Source organism: Hippoglossus stenolepis, chromosome 3 (genome assembly GCF_022539355.2).
Source record: "Hippoglossus stenolepis isolate QCI-W04-F060 chromosome 3, HSTE1.2, whole genome shotgun sequence".
NCBI classification, from domain to species: domain Eukaryota; kingdom Metazoa; phylum Chordata; class Actinopteri; order Pleuronectiformes; family Pleuronectidae; genus Hippoglossus; species Hippoglossus stenolepis.
The window spans coordinates 5,553,184-5,573,402 of NC_061485.1; the positions used below are offsets into that span (position 1 = coordinate 5,553,184).

General features: G+C 41.9%; 2 protein-coding genes across 4 annotated transcripts; both read left to right on the forward strand.

Moving 5' to 3' along the window:
* The first annotated feature begins 268 nt into the window (after positions 1–268).
* nfs1 (NFS1 cysteine desulfurase) lies at positions 269–6,033 on the forward strand. The gene is made up of 13 exons (XM_035152758.2): positions 269–622; positions 1,368–1,444; positions 1,534–1,650; positions 1,816–1,899; positions 2,677–2,829; positions 2,961–3,054; positions 3,210–3,344; positions 3,436–3,593; positions 3,676–3,781; positions 3,901–3,982; positions 4,079–4,162; positions 4,527–4,616; positions 4,871–6,033. Exons 1-13 carry the CDS (start codon positions 517–519, stop codon positions 4,932–4,934), a joined length of 1,350 nt encoding a protein of 449 aa, XP_035008649.1. The 5' UTR covers positions 269–516; the 3' UTR covers positions 4,935–6,033.
* Positions 6,034–7,107: 1,074 nt separating this feature from the next.
* rbm12 (RNA binding motif protein 12) lies at positions 7,108–17,370 on the forward strand. 3 transcript variants are annotated; one of them, XM_035151166.2, is made up of 4 exons: positions 7,108–7,253; positions 9,318–9,400; positions 11,201–11,269; positions 12,541–17,370. In XM_035151166.2, the coding sequence occupies exon 4, from the start codon at positions 12,569–12,571 to the stop codon at positions 15,275–15,277; it is 2,709 nt and encodes a 902-aa protein (XP_035007057.1). In that variant the 5' UTR covers positions 7,108–7,253; positions 9,318–9,400; positions 11,201–11,269; positions 12,541–12,568; the 3' UTR covers positions 15,278–17,370. The 3 variants fall into 3 exon arrangements, with proteins under 3 accessions (XP_035007057.1, XP_035007056.1, XP_035007058.1); XM_035151165.2 differs by lacking the exon at positions 9,318–9,400; XM_035151167.2 differs by lacking the exons at positions 9,318–9,400; positions 11,201–11,269.
* Positions 17,371–20,219: the final 2,849 nt, after the last annotated feature.

Here is a 20,219-nt window from a genome sequence, read left to right on the forward strand (position 1 = left end):
AAACAGCCATACACTAAAATAAAACAATCACAAACAAAACAACAAGCATCAGATATGAACTAATGACAAATAAAATAAGTAAAACGTGAACCGTGGACAACAAAGTCAATTTAAAAAGCCAAATATCTCCAAATACCCTGTCTCCATAACAATCATGCAGGATAGGTAGTGTTAAAAATATAAAAATATATATTTAACCACATTTATTCTGGTTGAGCATCCTGTCGTTTTACTGTTTTTGTTGACAGTGCATTATTGTGAAGGTCCAGGTCGGAAGTGCGTGTTGTCCTCCACCTTCACTTTGACCTGGATGTGACTGAGCAGCTTCTCAAACTACATCAAACTTCACCCACGTTGTTCTCTCTGGTTTTACTCGTTAATTGTCTCCTCGGTTTCTCCTCCTCTGCAACCGGCCGCTTCGACTGTTTCACCCCGGTTCACTCTCGGCTGCGGTCCGCTCGTTGTTGTCTCCGGAGGTCAGCGGGTCTTCCAAGTGAAACCAGCCCGCCTTTGAAGATGCTTTCCCCGGGCAGGACCGTCTCCTCCCGGCTGCTCAGGCCGGCCACCTGGTTCCCTCTGCGGCTGGGCTCAGAGGGCAGAGCCGCTAGCTCCCTGCAGAAAGGTAACCTCAAACTAACCCGTGTCCAAGGCTCCGGGCAGCGGCAGCGGTTAGCATGAAGCTAATCCCAAAGTGACGCAGTTTAGCGAGGACACGAGAAACCGTCACAGCAAACAAACCGAGGAGTGAAGCGTTAGATAAAAGACACGTGACCGATAAGAAAATACTACGAACTCACTTTAAACAATAAAACACAGAACGAGATATCTGACTGGAAATTAAGTTTGATAATTCATCAATAGTTCAAGTAGATTATCAAGCAAACGTGTTTTATTATATTAAATGGCACCAGCTCTGTTTTGAATTTCAAATATTTATAGCCTTAATTACATTTTTAATTTTTATTTAGTTATGTTATGCATTGTTTTATGTGATTTCCCTGAATATCTTAGCGATTATTTGGGTTTATGCAGGTTTTAGAGATGGGCCCTGACCACTGTGGATTATTGTGGGATTAAAAAATATAATATAAATGTCTGTTGGTATCGATCAATATATTTAAGCTGCACCACAGACTAGAGAGCCATGAGGAACAAAACACTTCAATCAACATGTGAGTCGTTCACAGACGATATGTTCCCACAAATCAATATTGATTGAGGTTTATTCTTTATTCCAACATTGTGTAGTGGTTGGTTTCAGTACTTGACAGACCCCCCCCACCCCCCCGTCACAGAAGTCTCACTCATTGTTTCAGATTCGATCTGATTAAACTCATGTTGACCTTCTGCCTGTTGTTGTGCTGCAGAGCTCATCAAGAAACATGAACTGGAGAAAGATGAGCTCCGCCCCCTCTACATGGATTTTCAGGCCACCACACCTATGGTAACAATTATGTTGTCATAGATGTAGTAAATGTTAGATTCAGTGGAAGAGTTATTTAGTCCTGAACTCACTAATGTGTGTGTGTGCAGGACCCCCGGGTGTTGGACGCCATGTTGCCCTACCAGGTGAATTACTACGGTAACCCTCATTCCAGGACACATGCCTACGGCTGGGAGAGCGAGAGCGCCATGGAGGTTGCCAGGAAGGTAGACAGACAATCATTTCTATTTTGTAAATGTTGTAAAGAACATTTGATTTCAATCATGTTCTTCATTCCATGAAGACTTAGTTTGATAGAGCGACAATAACTGTGTTCTCTCTCTCTCTCTCTCTCTCTCTCTCTCTCTCTCTCTCTCTCTCTCTCTGAGCAGCAGGTAGCTGACCTGATTGGTGCTGATCCCAGAGAGATTATCTTCACCAGTGGAGCCACAGAGTCCAACAACATGGCGATCAAGGTCTCACTCTGCTCCTCTTCATCACTTCCTTGTTCTCTTCTTCATCACCTTGTCCTTCCCCTCCTCTCACCACTATCCCCTCCTCCCTTTGTTTTGATTATCAATGAGAACAGATCAAGAGCGGAGGAGAACGCAGTCTGATCACACTGAGAACACTAACAAATGAGAATCAGGAAGAAGAGACAGAGAATGTAGCTGCAAATACAGATTGAGAGTAAAATGAAAACACCTTATGAACAGCATGAGAACAAGAACTGAAGTAGGACTCGTTAAAAATGAGAACAAATTAAGAATGCAATGAGGACAAATGAAATGCCCTGAGAACAGAACAGGAACAGTGGGAACAGCTTGAGAACAGGTAAGAAAACAGAGAATTGATAATACTCAACATTGATGTTAAAAACTATATGAGAACACAGTGAGAACATATTCATAACCCACTTAGAATACGTGGAAATGGATTGAGAACAGTAAGGACACAGGTGTCTCTCAAAGTATGAGAATGAAAAAGAACAGAACGAGGATGCAGTGAGAACTATTACAATAAGAACAGAACAAAAACAAAAGCGAGTGCATTTATAACAATTTAAGAACTGAACAGAATGATATAAAAATGCCTGAACACCCTGCGAATTCAAATTAAAATGCAGTGAGAACCAAACAAGAACGCTATGAGAATGCATTAAGATCAGAAGAACACTGTAAGAACAGTTCTGGAACAGAGTTGGAACCAGTTTTATGAGGTAATTAATGACCACACCTCTTTGTCCCATGCAGGGTGTGGCCAGGTTCTACCAGGCCAAGAAGCGTCACGTGATCACCACACAGACAGAACACAAATGTGTCCTGGACTCGTGTCGAGTTCTGGAATCAGAAGGATTCAGCATCTCTTACCTGCCAGTCAAGCAGAATGGACTGCTGGACCTGGAGGTACACACACAGAATTTACACACAGAACCTACACAAGAGTCAACATATACAACAGAAAATGTACTGGGCATTTTTTTAAACATACAGAAGTAAATATGTGTATTTAAAAATAAGTGTGTGCATGTTTTCAGCTGCTTGAGGCCACCATTCGTCCTGACACATGTCTGGTGTCAGTGATGACTGTCAACAACGAGATTGGAGTCCAGCAGCCTATCAAGGAAATTGGTAACTATGACAACACGTACATGTTATTTACTCCCCATTTCAATTTGTCTCAATAAATCATATCCCTGTGACCATGTGGAGCCTTCACCATGTTTACGATATGTTACTCTGATCAAAACTGTGGACTCATTGAATTTTCCTCTTCCTGTTCTCAGGTCAGATTTGTCGCTCTAAAGGAGTCTTCCTTCACACCGATGCTGCTCAGGCTGTCGGAAAGATTCCCATGGATGTCACCGACTGGAAGATTGACTTGCTGTCCATCAGTGGTCACAAGATCTACGGACCCAAAGGTTAGCCCAAGCATTAGCAGTTATTGGGTTGTGGGTTGTGCAGATCCACCCATACCTGTAAGTTAGATTGAGACAGTGTTTGTGTGTACAGGTGTGGGGGCTTTGTATGTGCGTCGCCGGCCTCGGGTGCGTATGGAGCCGCTGCAGAACGGGGGCGGGCAGGAGAGGGGGCTGCGCTCCGGTACTGTCCCCACCCCACTGGCTGTCGGGCTGGGAGCTGCCTGCAGCATCGCCCAGCAGGAGATGGAGGTAAAACAAACACAGTCAAACACACAAACACAGCAAATGTACCCAAATATCCTTAAGCGTGTGTATGTGTGTGTGTGTTTAGTATGATCATCACAGAGTGTCCATGTTGGCTAATCGCCTGGTCCAGAAGATCCAGGCTGCGACACCTGACGTTACAATGAACGGAGATTCAGTCCAACGCTACCCTGGTACACACACACCACAGTCTTGCTTCAATTTCAACTAAACCTTTGTCTTGTCTGACTTAATGTTCGAGGTTTCGGTTTTATGAGACAGATGAACTTATCTGTGCGTGTGTTTGTTTCAGGCTGTGTCAACCTGTCCTTTGCCTACGTGGAGGGAGAGAGTCTGTTGATGGCACTGAAGGATATCGCTCTATCATCTGGCAGGTCAGAGTCGCTCTAAATGAACAGGAGCGAATTTTATGAAAATATAAGTTTATTCTTTCAAGATGAATTAATATTTGTGTTTGTCTCAATGGACAGTGCATGTACGTCAGCGTCCCTGGAGCCCTCATATGTCCTCAGAGCAATCGGAGCAGATGAAGACTTGGCTCATTCTTCCATCAGGTATAAACACTGGTCATCCTCGCTGGAATCAGATCGTAATAATGGATCATAATCCTGATAATAAGTATGATAATATCCAGACTAAAATCTTGAAAATAACTTAATCTGATTTGAATCAACTTTATTTGTCATCTCAGTGAAATAAAATGTCTTTAGGTCCAGGGTATAAATTATGATCCTGCTGATCGTCAAGATTCTAAAGAAGTTTAAGTTAATTTGTTGTAAAAAGAAGCCGTCAAAACCAAAGTACATTTGTTAAGATCGTATGTCACATTAAAGACTCACACACAAGAAGAAGTCCTTTTATTTCCTTTTTTCATCCTAATCTCACGTAGATTAATGTGAACCTGTGCTTGTGTGTCAGGTTTGGTATTGGCAGGTTCACCACAGAGGAAGAAGTCGACTACACGGCAGAGAAATGTATCCAACAGGTCAGCAGACTCCGAGAGATGAGGTGAGTTCACCTGGATTCCAGGGTTTCTCTTATTTTAGTATTTTTTTCTACAATTCTCCCAAGTGATGTGATCTTGTGTTTAGTGAACATAATGTTATTATTACTGATAGAAATGATGAGCATGGTACTTTGGAACCGACTCATTAACCTATACATACAGTACGTGTCTGTAAATCTGTCAAGTTAACATTTTTTTTAAATGCTAATATTATTATGTGAAACACCCATTAACTTTGTGTCTGTCTTTATGTCAGTCCGCTGTGGGAGATGGTTCAGGAAGGCATCGACCTGAAGAGCATCAAGTGGACCCAGCACTAGACTCCTCCCACTACTAGTTCCACTTCCTAGCTGCTGACAAAGATGATAGCGGCAATTATAATGGTTCCCAGGGAATTCTGGGAACGGACCAGCTTTTTTCTTCCCGTACACAAACACGCACAATCTTCCTGTCTTGACTTGAAGTCTGTTTGTAGCTGTTGCTCTGTTGATGCTCCTGTAGTTGCTGTCGAGAGACGTTGCTCAGAGAGTTGAGCGACAACCTCTTGTTGTTGTTTTCACTCTGTTGTAAATCAGTCGACCTCTGTCGCTCAACAAGTTGCTTCTGTGTGTTGACTGAGAAATTGTCAGAGGCCTGGATCACAAACTCTTTTTGTCCTAATCTGATTTCTTTGGGTCACCTGGTTTCACTGAGTTTGACTTCAGTGATGCTGTCATGAAGGTGTTTTTTATTTGGCACCGTTAGCTCCGAGTTTACTAAACCAGCTTTGATTCACACATATTTACGTGCAAGAGAAGGAGTTATTGGTGATGATATGACATGAAACTGTGATATACTATATGTAAATTATTATTTCTCAACACAGGATTTACATCCAGAGATTTAAAGTTGAGGCGTTCAAAGCTAGGTTACAGGAGTGTGGGATGTATTGAAAAGGCATTTTAAATATGTTAAGTATTTTCAAATGTTCAGAAGAGACGTCTTTGCTTTTTTGTCTCATGATGAACAAATGATGATAATAATAATTATATGATAACACCTTTTATTCAGACTGTTTTTAAAGATGTAAAGAACTACAGATACAAGACCTAAAGAAAAGTGTTAAATTTTATTTTTGTTCCTATTCCCACATCATCTTCTGTTTAGATCCGGAACACTTTACAACACTGAGGCAGTGATTTGACCACAGCAGCTCGTCACATGCGAGTGTCTGACATTGATCCTGAGACTCTGAACAGGAAAACAAACTGACGGAATCACTTGATAAATGTGAAGGAGGATTTCAATTATTGTTTGTGTGTTCCTGGATGTTGTCAGCTGAGCCTCTTACTTATATTCATAGACTCCAGTATTTACTGTTACTCTCATCATATATATTGTTATTCAATAAACTGCTGCTTCTTGGTTATGCAAAAAAAATTCTGTCTTATTTTTATTAAATATTTGTTATCATACAAACAAGTACATTTAATGGAAAATGCTGCACACAGTAGATTTTATAGTACAACCTGTGGTATTAGTTCAACACTGAAAATCTGAATACAGGCTTCAATCAGACTTCCTGTGATATGACAATACTTGATATTGAAAATTAGTTTGAGTTCATTTGATTACACTGGGCAGCTCCTTCAGTATCAGACTGACTCAAGTGTCTGAAGGAGCCGTGTCGCAGGTCGTTGCTTCCTGCAGCAGTAAGACTGCAACCAGCCCTGCTCCCAGTAGAACTACATGTGATCACATTATATTAACTCTGGTTTAAAGGTTTAGGTGAAAGCCTTAGAAACTGTATTCAGTTACTATTGGCAGAAACTGAATACAAAATAATCCTAGTGATGTTTTCACCAGTGTGTAATCATCTAAATTGTAAGAATTGTTGTTTTCTTTACCCTAAAATGGGCCCTTTATATTTAAACAGTAGTATTGCCAGTATAGGTATTAGTATTATTAAGCATTATTTTCCTTATTCAAATTCAAAACAACTTAATTTGTCCCCCGGAGGGCAATTCTAAGGCCCAGGGAGCATGTCAAGACAACAAGTAAAAACAAGAAAGAAAACAACGATGACGTCAGTGCAATGCCCACGGACAGTTAAAGATCATGGCAGTCTACTAAAATTATAAAGTGAAGAGTCGTGTACGTGACGTTAAAAGGAGATAAATACTGAAGGTAATACAGACATAAATGATGTACAGTTAAGGTGAATGAAGAACATATGCACAGGACCAGGTAGCAGCAGATGAGGAAATATATATATATATATATGCAGCAGATAAATGTATATACAGTTACACTTAAGTATTGCATTTTACTTATTACCTACTGATGCCTGATTTTGACTCTCGCTGCTGTAATATTGCAGATTTCCCCTCCTAACAAAGGATTATCTTATCTTATTTTATTTTAAGGATTATTTTAAGGACTATCTTATTTTATCTCATACCAGCCCACGTGCCTCTGACGTCACGGGGCCGCTGCTCGCCCGCTCTCGCGTCACCACGTGAGCTCTCGCGGTGTTAGCTCCGACATTAGCCACGGTCGCAGGCTGCAGACCGAGCAGCAGCAGCAGCAGCAGAGACTGAGGCCTCCGGTTCCTCCGGTTCACGAGCTCAACCTCAGGGTGTTTGTGCACAAAACTCTCGGTAAGAATCCGGCGACGGCAGCGCGCTCAGTTACGCACTCGCACCGGGAGCTGAGCGCGAGAGGAGCCGTCAGAAGCGCGCACCCTGGCCGCTGCTCCGCTCCCACACACACACACACACACACACACACAAAGCGAGGCTCAGCAGCAGCTAGGTGGCTAACAGAGAGCTAGCCCCGCTCAGGCAGCTAAGATGTGCTAAACAGGCGTCGTTCAGCTAGTTAGCTACGAGTGCTAGCCTCTCACAGCCGGACGTGTGTTTAATGGAATCACTGCTTGGTGAAAAGAATCGGGCATGTTCTGTTTTAACGTGGTGTTTGCTAAAAAAGATGCTAGCTACGGTTAGCTAGTCGACTCAAAGTGGTTTTTTTTTTTCAGTTTATCAGTTTTCACGATCTTACGTCACCGGAAAAGGGCAGGAGGTGTGTGTGGCTTTGATCTCAGTTCACAGGGGTTTAGGTTTTTGTAGTTTTTAGCAGCACACCAGGAGACCACAGACCACGCCCCCGGGTCCTGACATCCCCCCACACACACACACACACACACACAAACACACACAACGTCATCAGCTGAGCATATGGACTGTTGACAAATGTGAGTGACAGTTGTCATGGAGAACGTCTAGCTTGCTGTCAATTGGTGGTTGAAGGTGATGTTGACGTGAAGTCTGTAAAAACAATCAAAGCTAAGTTACCTTGAAGAAGGATCGAAGAATGAACAGTTCATTCAAGTTTTCTGTTTCACTATAAAATCATCATCAGTGATTTTCTTAAATTATATATTGTGAAAACTGCTGCCACCTTCTTTGGACTAACTTAACTGATCTTTGGGGTTTAATTTTGTTTGGGTCTAGTTTACGTATCAAGCTCTGACACTGTCACTGCCTACAATTTATAAAGTTCTTTAATATGTAAACAAGTAATCAAATAATTGATATAACAACCGTTTAAGCTCAGATATTCGACAGATATTAGCTCGTTGCAGATAGCTACATTGTGCTATCAATGGTTTTAGGCTCCATAAATAGAAACGGAATGCTTTTTTAAAAAATACCTTGAACATTTTTTATTTATTAATTCATTTAATATTAACAGTAGTTAAAAGAAAAAAAATGCATGTTAGCTGTGACCACACAGGTATGTTGTTTCACTGTTCTTTGGTGGATTTAGTTTTTCTCATTATCTTTGGTCTCTTCATTAAATCCCAGACTGACTCCATGAAGATCAGGACTCCATGGAGTCAGACCATCTGCTGCAGGACTTGTCTGTGAAGATTATTCTTAATAACTTGCTATTTGATTGGGTTAGGGGTTGTGCTGCAGAATACATACAGCACCTAAACATTAAGTGTCTGGTAATTGACTAAGAATATAAATCCTAACAACATTTTTGAAACACTGTTGCCATTCTACAGTTGTGATCAACTTTGTAGATCTGCAAATATATTTTACTATAAGATAATTAATTTATTAGACAGAACATACAATACACTTTCAGTCTGGATTATTGCTAGGCTATTATTTATTAAATATTTATTTTGCTTATATTGTGTATGCATTCTAACTATAAGGAGTGAACAGGAATGAAAGCTGAAAATGTATGGGGACCGATGATTTGATTTTCTATATTATGTTTAAGCCTTGGGGCAAATCATTTAAAAAGATTCTGGGAAACACTTTTCACTTAAAGAATTTATAAACTCTTCAAAACATTCTCTCTGTTTTTCAAACTTTTTCTTAATTCTTCTGACGTCTTTTTATTTATTTTTGCAGGTCCGACCTCATCTAATTGTTGTGACGTTTGCTTAAAAGTATCTGGAGGTTTTTTAAGAAAATTGCATGTCTGAAAGGGGCTGTATTTGAGTCTCTGAATGATTCCTCGTATATTGAGTTGAAACTGTTCTGTTGTTTTTGTTCTCTTTTGGTCCTCAGTGCAGGTCAGTGGATCTCTGACCTGTGTCGGGCTGTGGGCTCCAGGCCTCATCACTCCAGATTATGTACCATTGTTCTGTTAGGTTGGCTCATCCTTGTTCTAAAAGCAGTTTTCTCTTTGTGTTTGAGTTGCAGGCTGTTGGCGGCGTCCCACTTTTTCCTTCTGTTACACGTTTTGCTGTGTTTTTGAGGTTGACGACAACATTTGGGAAATCAAGGTGGTCTTTTGCTTTATATTTCTGGATTTTTTTGCACTGGTTTTCTGGCTGTTAAGGAGGTTTCTCTCAGTCTCCTTTGTGATTCTTTGTTCATGTGAATGCAAACTGCAGCTTCAGTGAAACCCTTGTCCCTCACTTTGGATACTCTGGCTTTCTCTCTGACATTTGCTGTTGCCGTTTCCTCTCTTGAGTTTTAACCTCTTGCTGCTGTTGACGCTTCACCCAGACGTGATGCAGGCTGACACTCAGAAGAGAGGAGTTGATGTCCCTTGAAAAATGATTTTTTTTTTAAGGAGCATTGGATGAATTGCCAATCATATCTCCGCTTTGGGGGATTTGTCTGTGTTGTGGTTGACCTGATGACAATGTTGATCTTGTCATACTTTGTGTTGAAAGCATAGACTGTAGGTAAAGATGGATGACACATCTCTAATTAAATCTGAACTTAACTGCACTTGGACATACTTCAGTGTGATAAGATAAAGATACAATTTTATTTTAAATTTTTTGTTTGGTCTATGTTCCACCCACTAACATGCAGGAGGCAAGGTTTTATTTACCAATACCGCAGCCATACCCCTGGTGGCAGTAGAGTTGCTTTGGCCATACTTTTGGGGATCTGTCATGTTGACCATCTTTATACAGTCTATGGTTGAAAGTTGTGAGCTCCAGGGAGCTGCCTGAAATAGATAAGTTTTGTTTTGTTTCAGGTAACAAATTTCATGAGCTGAAGATTGGCTGAAATGTCAATGTTGTTTGATATTCATCCAGTACTATAATCTATAAAGTGGCAGTCAAGGATCACAGTTAAAACCTAAAAACCAGAGGATGTTGTCTGAGAGACATTGTTACCACCAGTGATGAGACGGAGGATTGTTCAGTTGTTTTTTTATCAGTGTTGCACCTCTCTTCTGTTTGCTTTCTCTTCTGATCTGCTACTATCTTTGGTGCCGGCCATTAGTTGCTGATGTTGCTCTGGTTTACATAATGCTAATGTTGCTCTGGTTTATTACTGCTCATGTTGCTGTGGTTGATATAATGCTAATTTTGCTCTGGTTGACAGTATGCTAATGTTGCTTTGGTTTACCTGTACCCGACATTGCTTTTGTTAAAATGTTGGATGATGTTGCTTCTCCTTCTCTTGTTGACAAGTTACTGCTGTTGCTCCTGTTGACATGTTGCTAATGTTTGTTGACAATGCATTGCAGATTCTGTGGTTGACACTTTGCTCGTGTAGTGGTGTGCTACAACCAGTTGCTGAAATGCTTTCGGCTGATTTGGTGCTGCTTAAGGATTCAAGAAGCAGCTGGATCAGTGCTGCTCAATTGTGTGGTGTTGCTGGCTTTCGGATAGGCATAGGTTGCCTGGTGGTTGTTTGGTGTTTGCAGGAGGTTGCTGGCTGTTTGCCATGTGGTTGCTGGCTGGTTGTTAAGATCATTGGACGCATTATAGCGCCACATGTCTTGTCCTATTTTTACTTTGCTTATTTTGTGGTCAATTCAAGTCTAGTGTCAGGTGTGTCTGCAAGATGTGGTTTTCCTGCTGTTAGTTTTGAAAGTCTTCTGTAGTTGTTAGAATTCTTGGATTTTGCAGTTTACATCACACAACACTTAAATATTCAACACTTTGAGTTTTAATGAGAGCCAGTTATTCACACTGATGAAGCACGGGCCAACTGCTCAAAACGCCAAGCAACACCGGAAGTTAATGTAAAAGTTTACTGTCGTTCTGTTCTGTAAAAGGTTAAATCCATTCAAGATGTCTTGAACAGGAATGTTTGTTCTCTGACTTTTTCACCAGGTTTCAGTGTCCTACAGAAATCATCAGTCTGGTATACAGTGAAACTATTCACACAGCTTAGTTGCATTGGTGAGTTACAAGTTGCATGAGATTCTTGAAGGTTTACTGTTGCACGAAATATTTAAGACTCCGCCAAACATACAAGCAATATCTTTGCACTGCATGATAGAAACAGTAAAGGTTACTTTAAAAAAACAAATCTACACAAATTCAAACTTTTGGGCTAATATAGAGCAACTCTTTTGAGATTGAAGGTCACTGTAATCTTCAAACAAACTAAATTGAATGATATATTTAAATCCAATATTTGCTTGTCTGTTTAAAGTTTTAAAACTGTTGATTCCATCTTCTGAAATGGGGTTTCAGATGATATTAGATCATCTGACAAGCACCTAGGTTGAAGCATACTGTAGACTCAAATTTCCAACATGGAAACGTTTCTTGTGCAAGTCTGACATTAGGCTGTGTAGTTTCATTGAAAGAGAGAAGGTAAAACCACAAGGTACTTCAAAGTCTACAGGAATCTAAATGACGTGTTGGAACTGTGTTGGGTTTTTATTTAAGAAACCAATCAGAATTCACTGGGATGAGTCATAAAATGTGACTTGACCCTGGTGCATGCTTGCTTCAGAAAAAGGAAATTGGCGTAGTTAGCTAGCTGGAAAACGTTTTTCAGGCTCAACAATGAAAGCTACCAGCAGTTGAGAAATGTTTCAGTCTGTTTTGCAAACCCATTACCTTGTTTCAGTTGCTCATAATTTCCAATGCATAACATCGGACAGTTGAAGAAAATATACCATGTATCAGAGCAGCATCAGCTCAGCCTCAGTGTGGTGATCTGAGGTGTTTTATTCCCTTTTATATATAAATATTTGACTGTTAAAATCAGTGCTATTTATTCTTTCTCGTGTATTTCTTTTACAACATTAAAAATTACGGACAGTGATGCTATTTTAATGCTTCAAATAGCTACTGTTGGGGTTTTAGCTTGATCTAATGATTTTCAAAGAGTCAGAAAAGGTTAATCAATTGTATGAAAAGCTATAGGTGGCTGGAGACTATCAATTTAGGGTTGTTTTGCTGTTTTCTGCCTATTTTGCTAAGATTTTAGCCACAAACTCTGTCCAAAAACCACTGGTTTCCAAATGTCAGGATCTAAAAATGGTTGCTCAAAGATTGATCTGTGGTTATTCTTTAGAAACTGAAATGTAAGCAATGTTGGCTAAGCTCTTATTAGCTCTCAATTTGAGTCTCATGCTAGCTTCCCAAGAAAACATCTGGAAACCACTGGTCTCCCTCTTTCTGCTCTTCATCTGACAGTAATGTTGCTTTCTCCCCAGGTTGTAGGGCTGTGGTTTAGCAGTCAGTATGGCGGTAGTCATCAGACTGCAGGGTCTGCCCATAGTGGCTGGGACCATGGACATCAGACACTTCTTCTCAGGCCTCACCATCCCTGACGGGGGAGTGCACATCGTAGGGGGTGAGCATGGCGAGGCCTTCATCGTTTTTGCCACTGATGAGGATGCTCGGCTGGGGATGATGCGTACAGGCGGGTCCATTAAAGGCTCCAAAGTGTCGCTGTTGCTGAGCAGTAAGACAGAAATGCAGAATATGATTGAACTCAGTCGCCGCAGGTTTGAGGCTGGAGCAGGTGCTGTTGAAACAGCTGCACCTACAGCAGGGAATGCCAATCGGCAAGGGGGCACAGCCCCTATGCCCACAGTGCAGCCAGGGGCAGGGGGGAGAAGTGGTAGCCATGGAAACCAGGGTTTCAGTAACACCTCTGCCTCAGTGACAGCTGCAAGCTCAATACAGGAGCCACCAAGCCACAAAGTAGCAGCCAGCTTGGCTAGCATAGTGCACTGCTTCCCCAACAGTTACAGCTCAACACCTACAATCACCACAGCCCTTGCATCACTCAATGCAGGCCCCCCGCCCATCCCTCCACTTCCCAGCATGCCTTCCATGCCCCCCATGCCTACACTGCCCAGCATTCCAGTTCCACCTCCAGTGTCCTCGCTACCCCCTGTCCCTACTGTCTCCCCCATGTCACAAGGCCCTCCAATGCCTCCTATGTCTCACCTCTCCCACATGTCTTCCCTGCCTCCCTTTAACCCCTCCCTACCTCCCCCAGCAGGATTAGGCCCAGGTCTTCCTCTTGGAACCCCCAATTCAATGCTGTTTAATCCTCTCTCCCCCCTGGCCTCTCTTGGCCTTCAGGCCCACATGAAGGCTGCAGCGGCTGTAGCCACTGGGGTAGGAATAGCTAATCCGGATGAGTTGTTTGTCCTACTGCAGAATCTCCCATTCTCCTGCTCAGAGGTGGAGGTCAGGGAATTCTTCCGGGGTCTGGGTGTGGATGGGGCTCGTCTGCTGAGGGATGGGCAAGGTCGGCCAACTGGCAGGGCTATGGTTAAGTTCTTCTCACCTCAGGACAGCTTTGAAGCAGTGAAGCGGGGAGGTGGCATGATGGGTCAAAGGTTCATTGAAATCACTCCATCCTCTGAGCGGCAGTGGGCCAGCCTCAGTGACGGTATGATGGGTCATGCTCCACATAATAGCAGCAAATCAGATCACATCAACGAATTTCACGACCACCAGCACCGTCGTGGTAATGCTGGGTCCGGAGGTAGGGATCAGCGAGGAAGGTCAAGATCTCCCCACCGGCAGGAATTCTGTGTCTACCTGAAGGGCCTTCCCTATGAGGCAGACAAGAAACAGATTAAGGAGTTCTTTAACAATTTGTCTATTGTCGAGGACAGTGTCTACATCGCCTATGGACCCAATGGGCGAGCCACAGGAGAAGGCTTCCTTGAGTTCAAAGCAGAACAGGACCACAAGACTGCTCTGGGTGCTCACATGCAGTACATGGGCACCCGCTTTATACAGGTCCAGCCAATCAGCCGGAAAGGAATGCTTGAAAAGATTGATTCCATCCGCAAACGTGAAGCAACACAGGGTGATGGCAAGAACCAGGATGGCCTGAAAGCTCCCAGGAACTGCGCCCACATCACCAACATTCCTTACAACATCTCCAAGAAGGATGTTCGTGCCTTCCTCGATGGTGTAGGGCTTTATGAGGACACCCTGAAGGTTCTGACAGATAGCCATGGCAATGGTTTAGGGCAATCCATCTTCCAGCTGCGAACTGAGGAAGACGCCCGCAAAGCTGAAAGACTGCACCGTCAAAAACTCAATGGCCGTGATGCCTTTATCCACCTAGTGACCTTTGAGCAAATGAAGGAAATCGAGAGAAATCCTCCCCCTCAGAACAAGAGGGGTCAACGCAACCAAAATCAGCAGGGCCAAAATCAGAATCCGCACCAGCAAACCCAGCCCAGTCCCCAGCAGCCCCAGATCAACCCATTTGCTGGGATTAGTGGGGAAGAGTTTAACTTTCTCAGAAACACTATGGGGAACCTCAATAATGCCCCCTTTGTGACTCCATTCTCAGCCCCAGGGAATGGGCTGGCAGGCCCTCCTCCTCTGCCTCCCCTGACAGCAGGGCTGGGAGACGTGAATCTGGGTGTGGCTCCACCACTAGTTGCCGGTCTTCCTGGAGCACCAATCATGGAGCCACCAGGCTTTCGAACTGGAACTGGAGGAGGAGCTCCATTCAGTCAAGATGGGCTTAGAGGCTTGGTGCCCTTTGAAAGTGCCAACAGAAAAGCAAGTGGAGGAGGACAGAATAGAGGAGGAGGTGCTAACAGCAACCAAGGACGTCCAGGTGGTGGGGCCACAGGTGGGCAGCAGGTGTTCACTCAAGGAGCTGACAGTCTCCGTAACCAGCCAGCCCCCGGCGGATCCAACAATCCCAATAGTCAACGTGGTGCTGCTGGCCCAACAATTGTAAAACTTCAGAACATGCCATTCACTGTAACCGTGGATGAGATCATGGACTTCTTCTATGGCTACCAGGTGTTGCAAGGCTCAGTCTGCCTGCAGTTCAGTGAGAAAGGCCTACCAACTGGCGAGGCCATGGTGGCCTTTCAGAACCATGAGGAGGCTGCTGCTGCTGTCATGGACCTCAATGACCGACCTATTGGCGCTCGTAAAGTCAAAATAAGCCTTGGGTAAAGCCCTACCCAAAACAGACTAACTGTAGATACAAGATGTTACACCTACCTGGATCAACAATCTAGGTAAAAGCAAATATACCAGATTGGATTTAAAACTCAATGTTTTTCAGTTTAGACCTTGACCTGTCTGCTCACTGTCAGTTATTACTAAAGCGCCCCCTCTCCTTGTGTGTAGATAATAGCAGGTAGGCCCCAGCCCCTGCAGTCTGTCCAATAGGAAGACTCTGATCCAGACTGTTCTTTCCTGCAGCTCCTCCACTGACTGTCGTAACACAAACGGATGATAATGATGATTTTGGTGATTTTGGTCTCATCTTGCCTTGTTTCCATGACAGCTTTGCAGCATTTTGTCCAATAATGTCAAGAGTTGATGCATTGAACATACTCTACACCTGTTGTGCTGCTATGGTAACATGATGGTTTAATGAGCAATTCTTGCTTTATGCGCTTCAATATGCTGTGCTGCTGTGCTGTTGCAATGGTAAGATGATATCATGCTCTGTTGCTATGAAAAATATATGATGAAAAGTCACAGTACAAATGCCATGATAACATGTCAATGCTCTGTTGCTATGGTAAAAATATTTACATGCTCTGTTGCTATTGTAACATCTTAAAATGCTCTGTTGCTATGATAAACTCTTAAAATGCTTTTTTGCTGTGGTCTAATCTTCAAATGCCATGTTGCAATGACAAGTTTAACATGCTGTGTTGCTATGGTAAAACCTGCTGTAGATTACATCTTGGTGCTCTGTTGCTATGGTAATGTCTTTGCATTTCCTGTTGCTACGATAAAATCATAATGTAAAGCTATGTTGCTGTTATCTAAAGTTAATGCTCTGTTGCTGTGGTGAAATGTTGACATGCCCTGTTGCATTGTTGTAAGAGGCTGATCCTGTTGCTATGGTAACATGACTATACATTTCTGTTTTGCAGTGCTCTGTGGATGTGGGATGGACAGATTCCTTACTCTTGTTTAATTTTGTAAATAATGCACTGGGGCTGCTGAATCCTTTCCCTCTGTCTTATTTTTCTGATGTTGCTGTGTTTTGACAATGCGACTACCCCCACCCCCCAAGCCTTTCCTTTGCACATGCTCAGTAGGTTTTTGGATTGTAGAACGTTGAGATGAGGTCTAGCATTTTTAGTTTGGTAGCTGTTTGTTGTATGTAGATTTGACAATGTTTTGGATGTTTCCACCGCGAAGCTCATTTTTTGTTCCTATTGTCAGTGTAAACAAATGTGTATGATCATATAACCATACATGATGTGGAGTCGTCTTTGCTTTGGTTAATAAAAGGACATTCCTGATGCACTAATGCTCACCTGCAATCAGCTCTCTCTAATTGCCTGCTCTTCACTGTCTGCTGATGGATGGATGATGGAAACTCATTCATTTTTGAGTTTCTGGGTCAATTTTCTTTCATCTTGAATTGTAATCCGAGTTGGTTTTATTTGGAACACGGATGACTTTCATTCTGACATTTTCAGTGCAGTATGAGGTACTTAAATTTTAAACTTTGTCAAAAGCAATCTTTGCCTTTTTTTAATATTGGAAATTTAGCTATATAGTGGATCAAAATATGAAGTTGAAACTGTCACTTCTGCTTGCAGCTGGGCCCAATATTTAACTTTCATTTCTGACAAACAGTGGCTGATAGATGCTAACTGCTGGTCACTGCTACAGTAGCAGGGAAGCAAATTGCTGACAGGCCATCATGGAGACAAAGCTACCACCTTTTTATTGGATTAATTTGGCATGATTTAATGTTATGTATAATTATATATTGCCTGAAAAACGTCAATGCTTTCAAGACTAATGGTCTAAATCTTGTTTGTCACCTCATCTGCTCTTAGCTTGTGTGGTGTGAAAATAAAGCCACTGAACCATTTATAGTTGGTGCACAAATGCAGCTGTACCGAACTTCACTAGCAGAAAGCATCAGTAGAGGTTGTTCTGACTCAAAATGAAACATCTGCTCAGGAAATGATTTACCTCTAAATGGCTACCCTGATCGCAATGCTCTACTAGCTGTGCTCACTGTGTTTGTTTGTGTGCATGAGGTCTTAATAAAGTGAAATAAAACACTGCCTGGGCGTGCGTGCGTGTGGAAAAGAAAAGTGTTAAAGTAAAGAAAAATTCGGAAAGACTTGGATGCAGGTCTGCAGAAGTTGTAGAGAGGTCATTGATGAATTACTGACACCGACCTGTTAATCACCAGCTGAGGCCCCCCTCCTCCTGATCAATAGACAGAAAGCAGGACTTAAAGGTGAGTGACAGACATAAAGATGGTCCATTTAGAAGACGAGAGAAATGATGCAGTCTATTGAAGAGCTGTAAATGTTAAGTTGTAGCCTGTGGACAATCATCAACAATCTTAGATCCACCTTAAAGGGATTCAATCCTTCACAGTGATGACTCGCTGTATGATACCTTGTAGATCGATGGTAACGGTAAACTTTGAATGTTAATTGAATCATCGCCTATAGAGGTGGTAGTGCTAAGTTGATTGTCACTTATGTTACATGTAGATGGTGTTGATAAGGTAGATGACAGCATGTAGATATTATACAAATGATTGGTTGATGGTTGTGTGTACATTTTAAATAAAGGCCTGTTGGTTGTTGTATTTTATCAGTAGGTGGTACATATTAGTTTGGATGGTAGTCTGGAGATGATGGTGGTCTGCAGGTGGAGGCATTCATTTGCCACCTAGTTTGTAACACTAGATGGTGGCATGCAAATGGTACGTATTAGTTTGTAGCATAGTGGATAGTGTCATTGTAGTTTTAATCATCAGGTAGTGGCCGATGGTCTAGGATGTTGGTCTGTAGTTAGCGGTCTGTAGGAGGTTCATAGATGTCAGTGGTCTGTAGATTGTGCATGTATAATGTTATCCTATAGTTAGTGGCCTATAGATGGTACATCGGTGTAAGCCTGTAGCTTGCGGCCTGTAAAGGGTTTGTAGATGTTAGTTGTTTGTAGATAGTATACAGACGTTAGCCTGTAGTTGGTCTGTTGTGTACATAAATGTTAGTAGGATGGATGTTAGCCTGTGGTTAACAGCCTGTAGATGGTACATACATGTTATCCTGTGTCTTGTAGATGGTTCATAGATATTAGCCTGTAGTTAGCAGTCAGTAGATGGTTCAGAGATGTTAGCTTGTGGCTTGTAGATGGTACAAACATGTTAGCCTGTAGTTAGCAGTCAGTAGATGGTACAAACATGTTAGCCTGTAGTTAGCGGTCAGTAGATGGTACATACATGTTAGCCTGTAGATGGTACATAGATTTTAGCCTGTAATAATGTTACCTGTATTGTTTAGAAGCTTGTTCTGGTTCTTCATTGAAGCTATATGATGTTATTCAGACCAAAGGCTGCATCATTCCCCCAAAATTCAGTCTCACAGATTTGGGGTCTTTGGAATGTCTGTCACCTTCACTATAACTTCAAATTAAGTGTGTGTGTGTGTGTGTGCGTGCGTGTGTGTGTATGTATGTATGTGTATGTGTGTTACAGGATTCCACATTAAATTAAAATGTGCTGGTTTTTCTATTGGCTGGCGCTCAGCAGCTTTTTCTGACTCCTCTGCTGCAAAGGATGAATAAAATTAAACTTCATGGTTCTTTGTGAGGATTCTGGCTCTTGCTGTGTTCAGTTTATTCAGTTTCTCCTCTGCCTGAACTGTTTTCAATTGAACTTCTGACTTTCCTGTTTTATCCCAGTGGATAAAGTTTATCAGACACAGTTCTGCTGCAGTCGCCTTTAGTTTCTGCTTTTCAACATCACAGAATTACACAATTTAATCAGTCTTGAAGAGCGTGTGGAAATTCATTCTTAACTTTGAGAACAGTAGTTTGACAAGATTAGTAGCTAAAAGTTCACATACTTGCCTTTTCTGGAGATTTCAACCCCATGTCACAGTCTTCCTCAGCAGATATTGTCAGTTTTTATCCAAAGCATGTGCCACCACTTGTTCTCAGCTTTAACCATCTCCATAACAAAGAAACAAACTAAATCTACTGACGTATGCCAGGAGATATAGTTGAAGCTGAAAGCTGTTTTTTGGTCAAAGTTTTGAAGTGGCAGTATGTGGTATTAAATAATTCCTTTTACCAAGAAATATATTAAAATCAGTCGTATCAAGTAAAATGGATAAAGAATATACTAAATTCTATTTAGTGAATGTGAAAGATTTACAGACAAGGCTGGCAAAGTGTCTAAATTGAACACAGTGCAAGTAGTTTTGCTTTGTAATGCACCAATTAAAATGTCCAAACACTGCTGCTGGTCTGTGGTATAGACTCATCTATCGTATAGGTACTACTGTACCTTTTATAGCTGCAGTGGATATTAATAATTTGTCTAAATACACCCAGTTCTGCACAAGACTGTAAATCATATTATTCCTTGTGTCGTGTCATTGAGCTGAACATTTATAAAACCTGAATACCTTGAATAAGAACAATTGCTTTCAGCCCTTTAGATTTTTTTAGTGTTTTACAGGACCAATATGATAGACCAGAAGGACCATTGATTTGAGACTGAGCAGTCTGGTACATAGTACTTTCTTTGGGCCCTTTCTCTTCCTCTCATCTCTTGGTTTTGTGCTCTCCTCTTTTAGTTATGGCCTTTAAGGCTTTGTGGCTCCATTTGCTTCGTAGGCGGCATTCTTAATACAGCAGGTTATTAAATAATTTGCAGCCTTACTGGTGTTTTAAGCGTAAGAGACACCAGTGGCCTTTGTTTTTGCAAATGTGGTTGCAGCCTCCCTACCTCCTAATACAAAATAATAATTTCTAGTCTGGCTTTTGTGATGCTAAATTGCAGCTCAGACTTGAGACACATACATTGAGATTATAATGACAATACAATTCCTATGATATTAGAAATACCAAAAATGCCATACTTTTATCCATACACCTAAGTATTGCATTT

What these genes read in the sequence shown, in the direction of transcription:
- nfs1 (XM_035152758.2), top strand. Translation starts at nt 517, where the DNA reads ATGCTTTCCCCGGGCAGGACCGTCTCCTCCCGGCTGCTCAGGCCGGCC. An exon ending in CCATGGAGGTTGCCAGGAAG is followed by an intron (nt 1,651 to 1,815) that starts GTAGACAGACAA and finishes CTCTCTGAGCAG; the next exon opens with CAGGTAGCTGACCTGATTGG. An exon ending in CCAACAACATGGCGATCAAG is followed by an intron (nt 1,900 to 2,676) that starts GTCTCACTCTGC and finishes TGTCCCATGCAG; the next exon opens with GGTGTGGCCAGGTTCTACCA.
- rbm12 (XM_035151166.2), top strand. Translation starts at nt 12,569, where the DNA reads ATGGCGGTAGTCATCAGACTGCAGGGTCTGCCCATAGTGGCTGGGACC.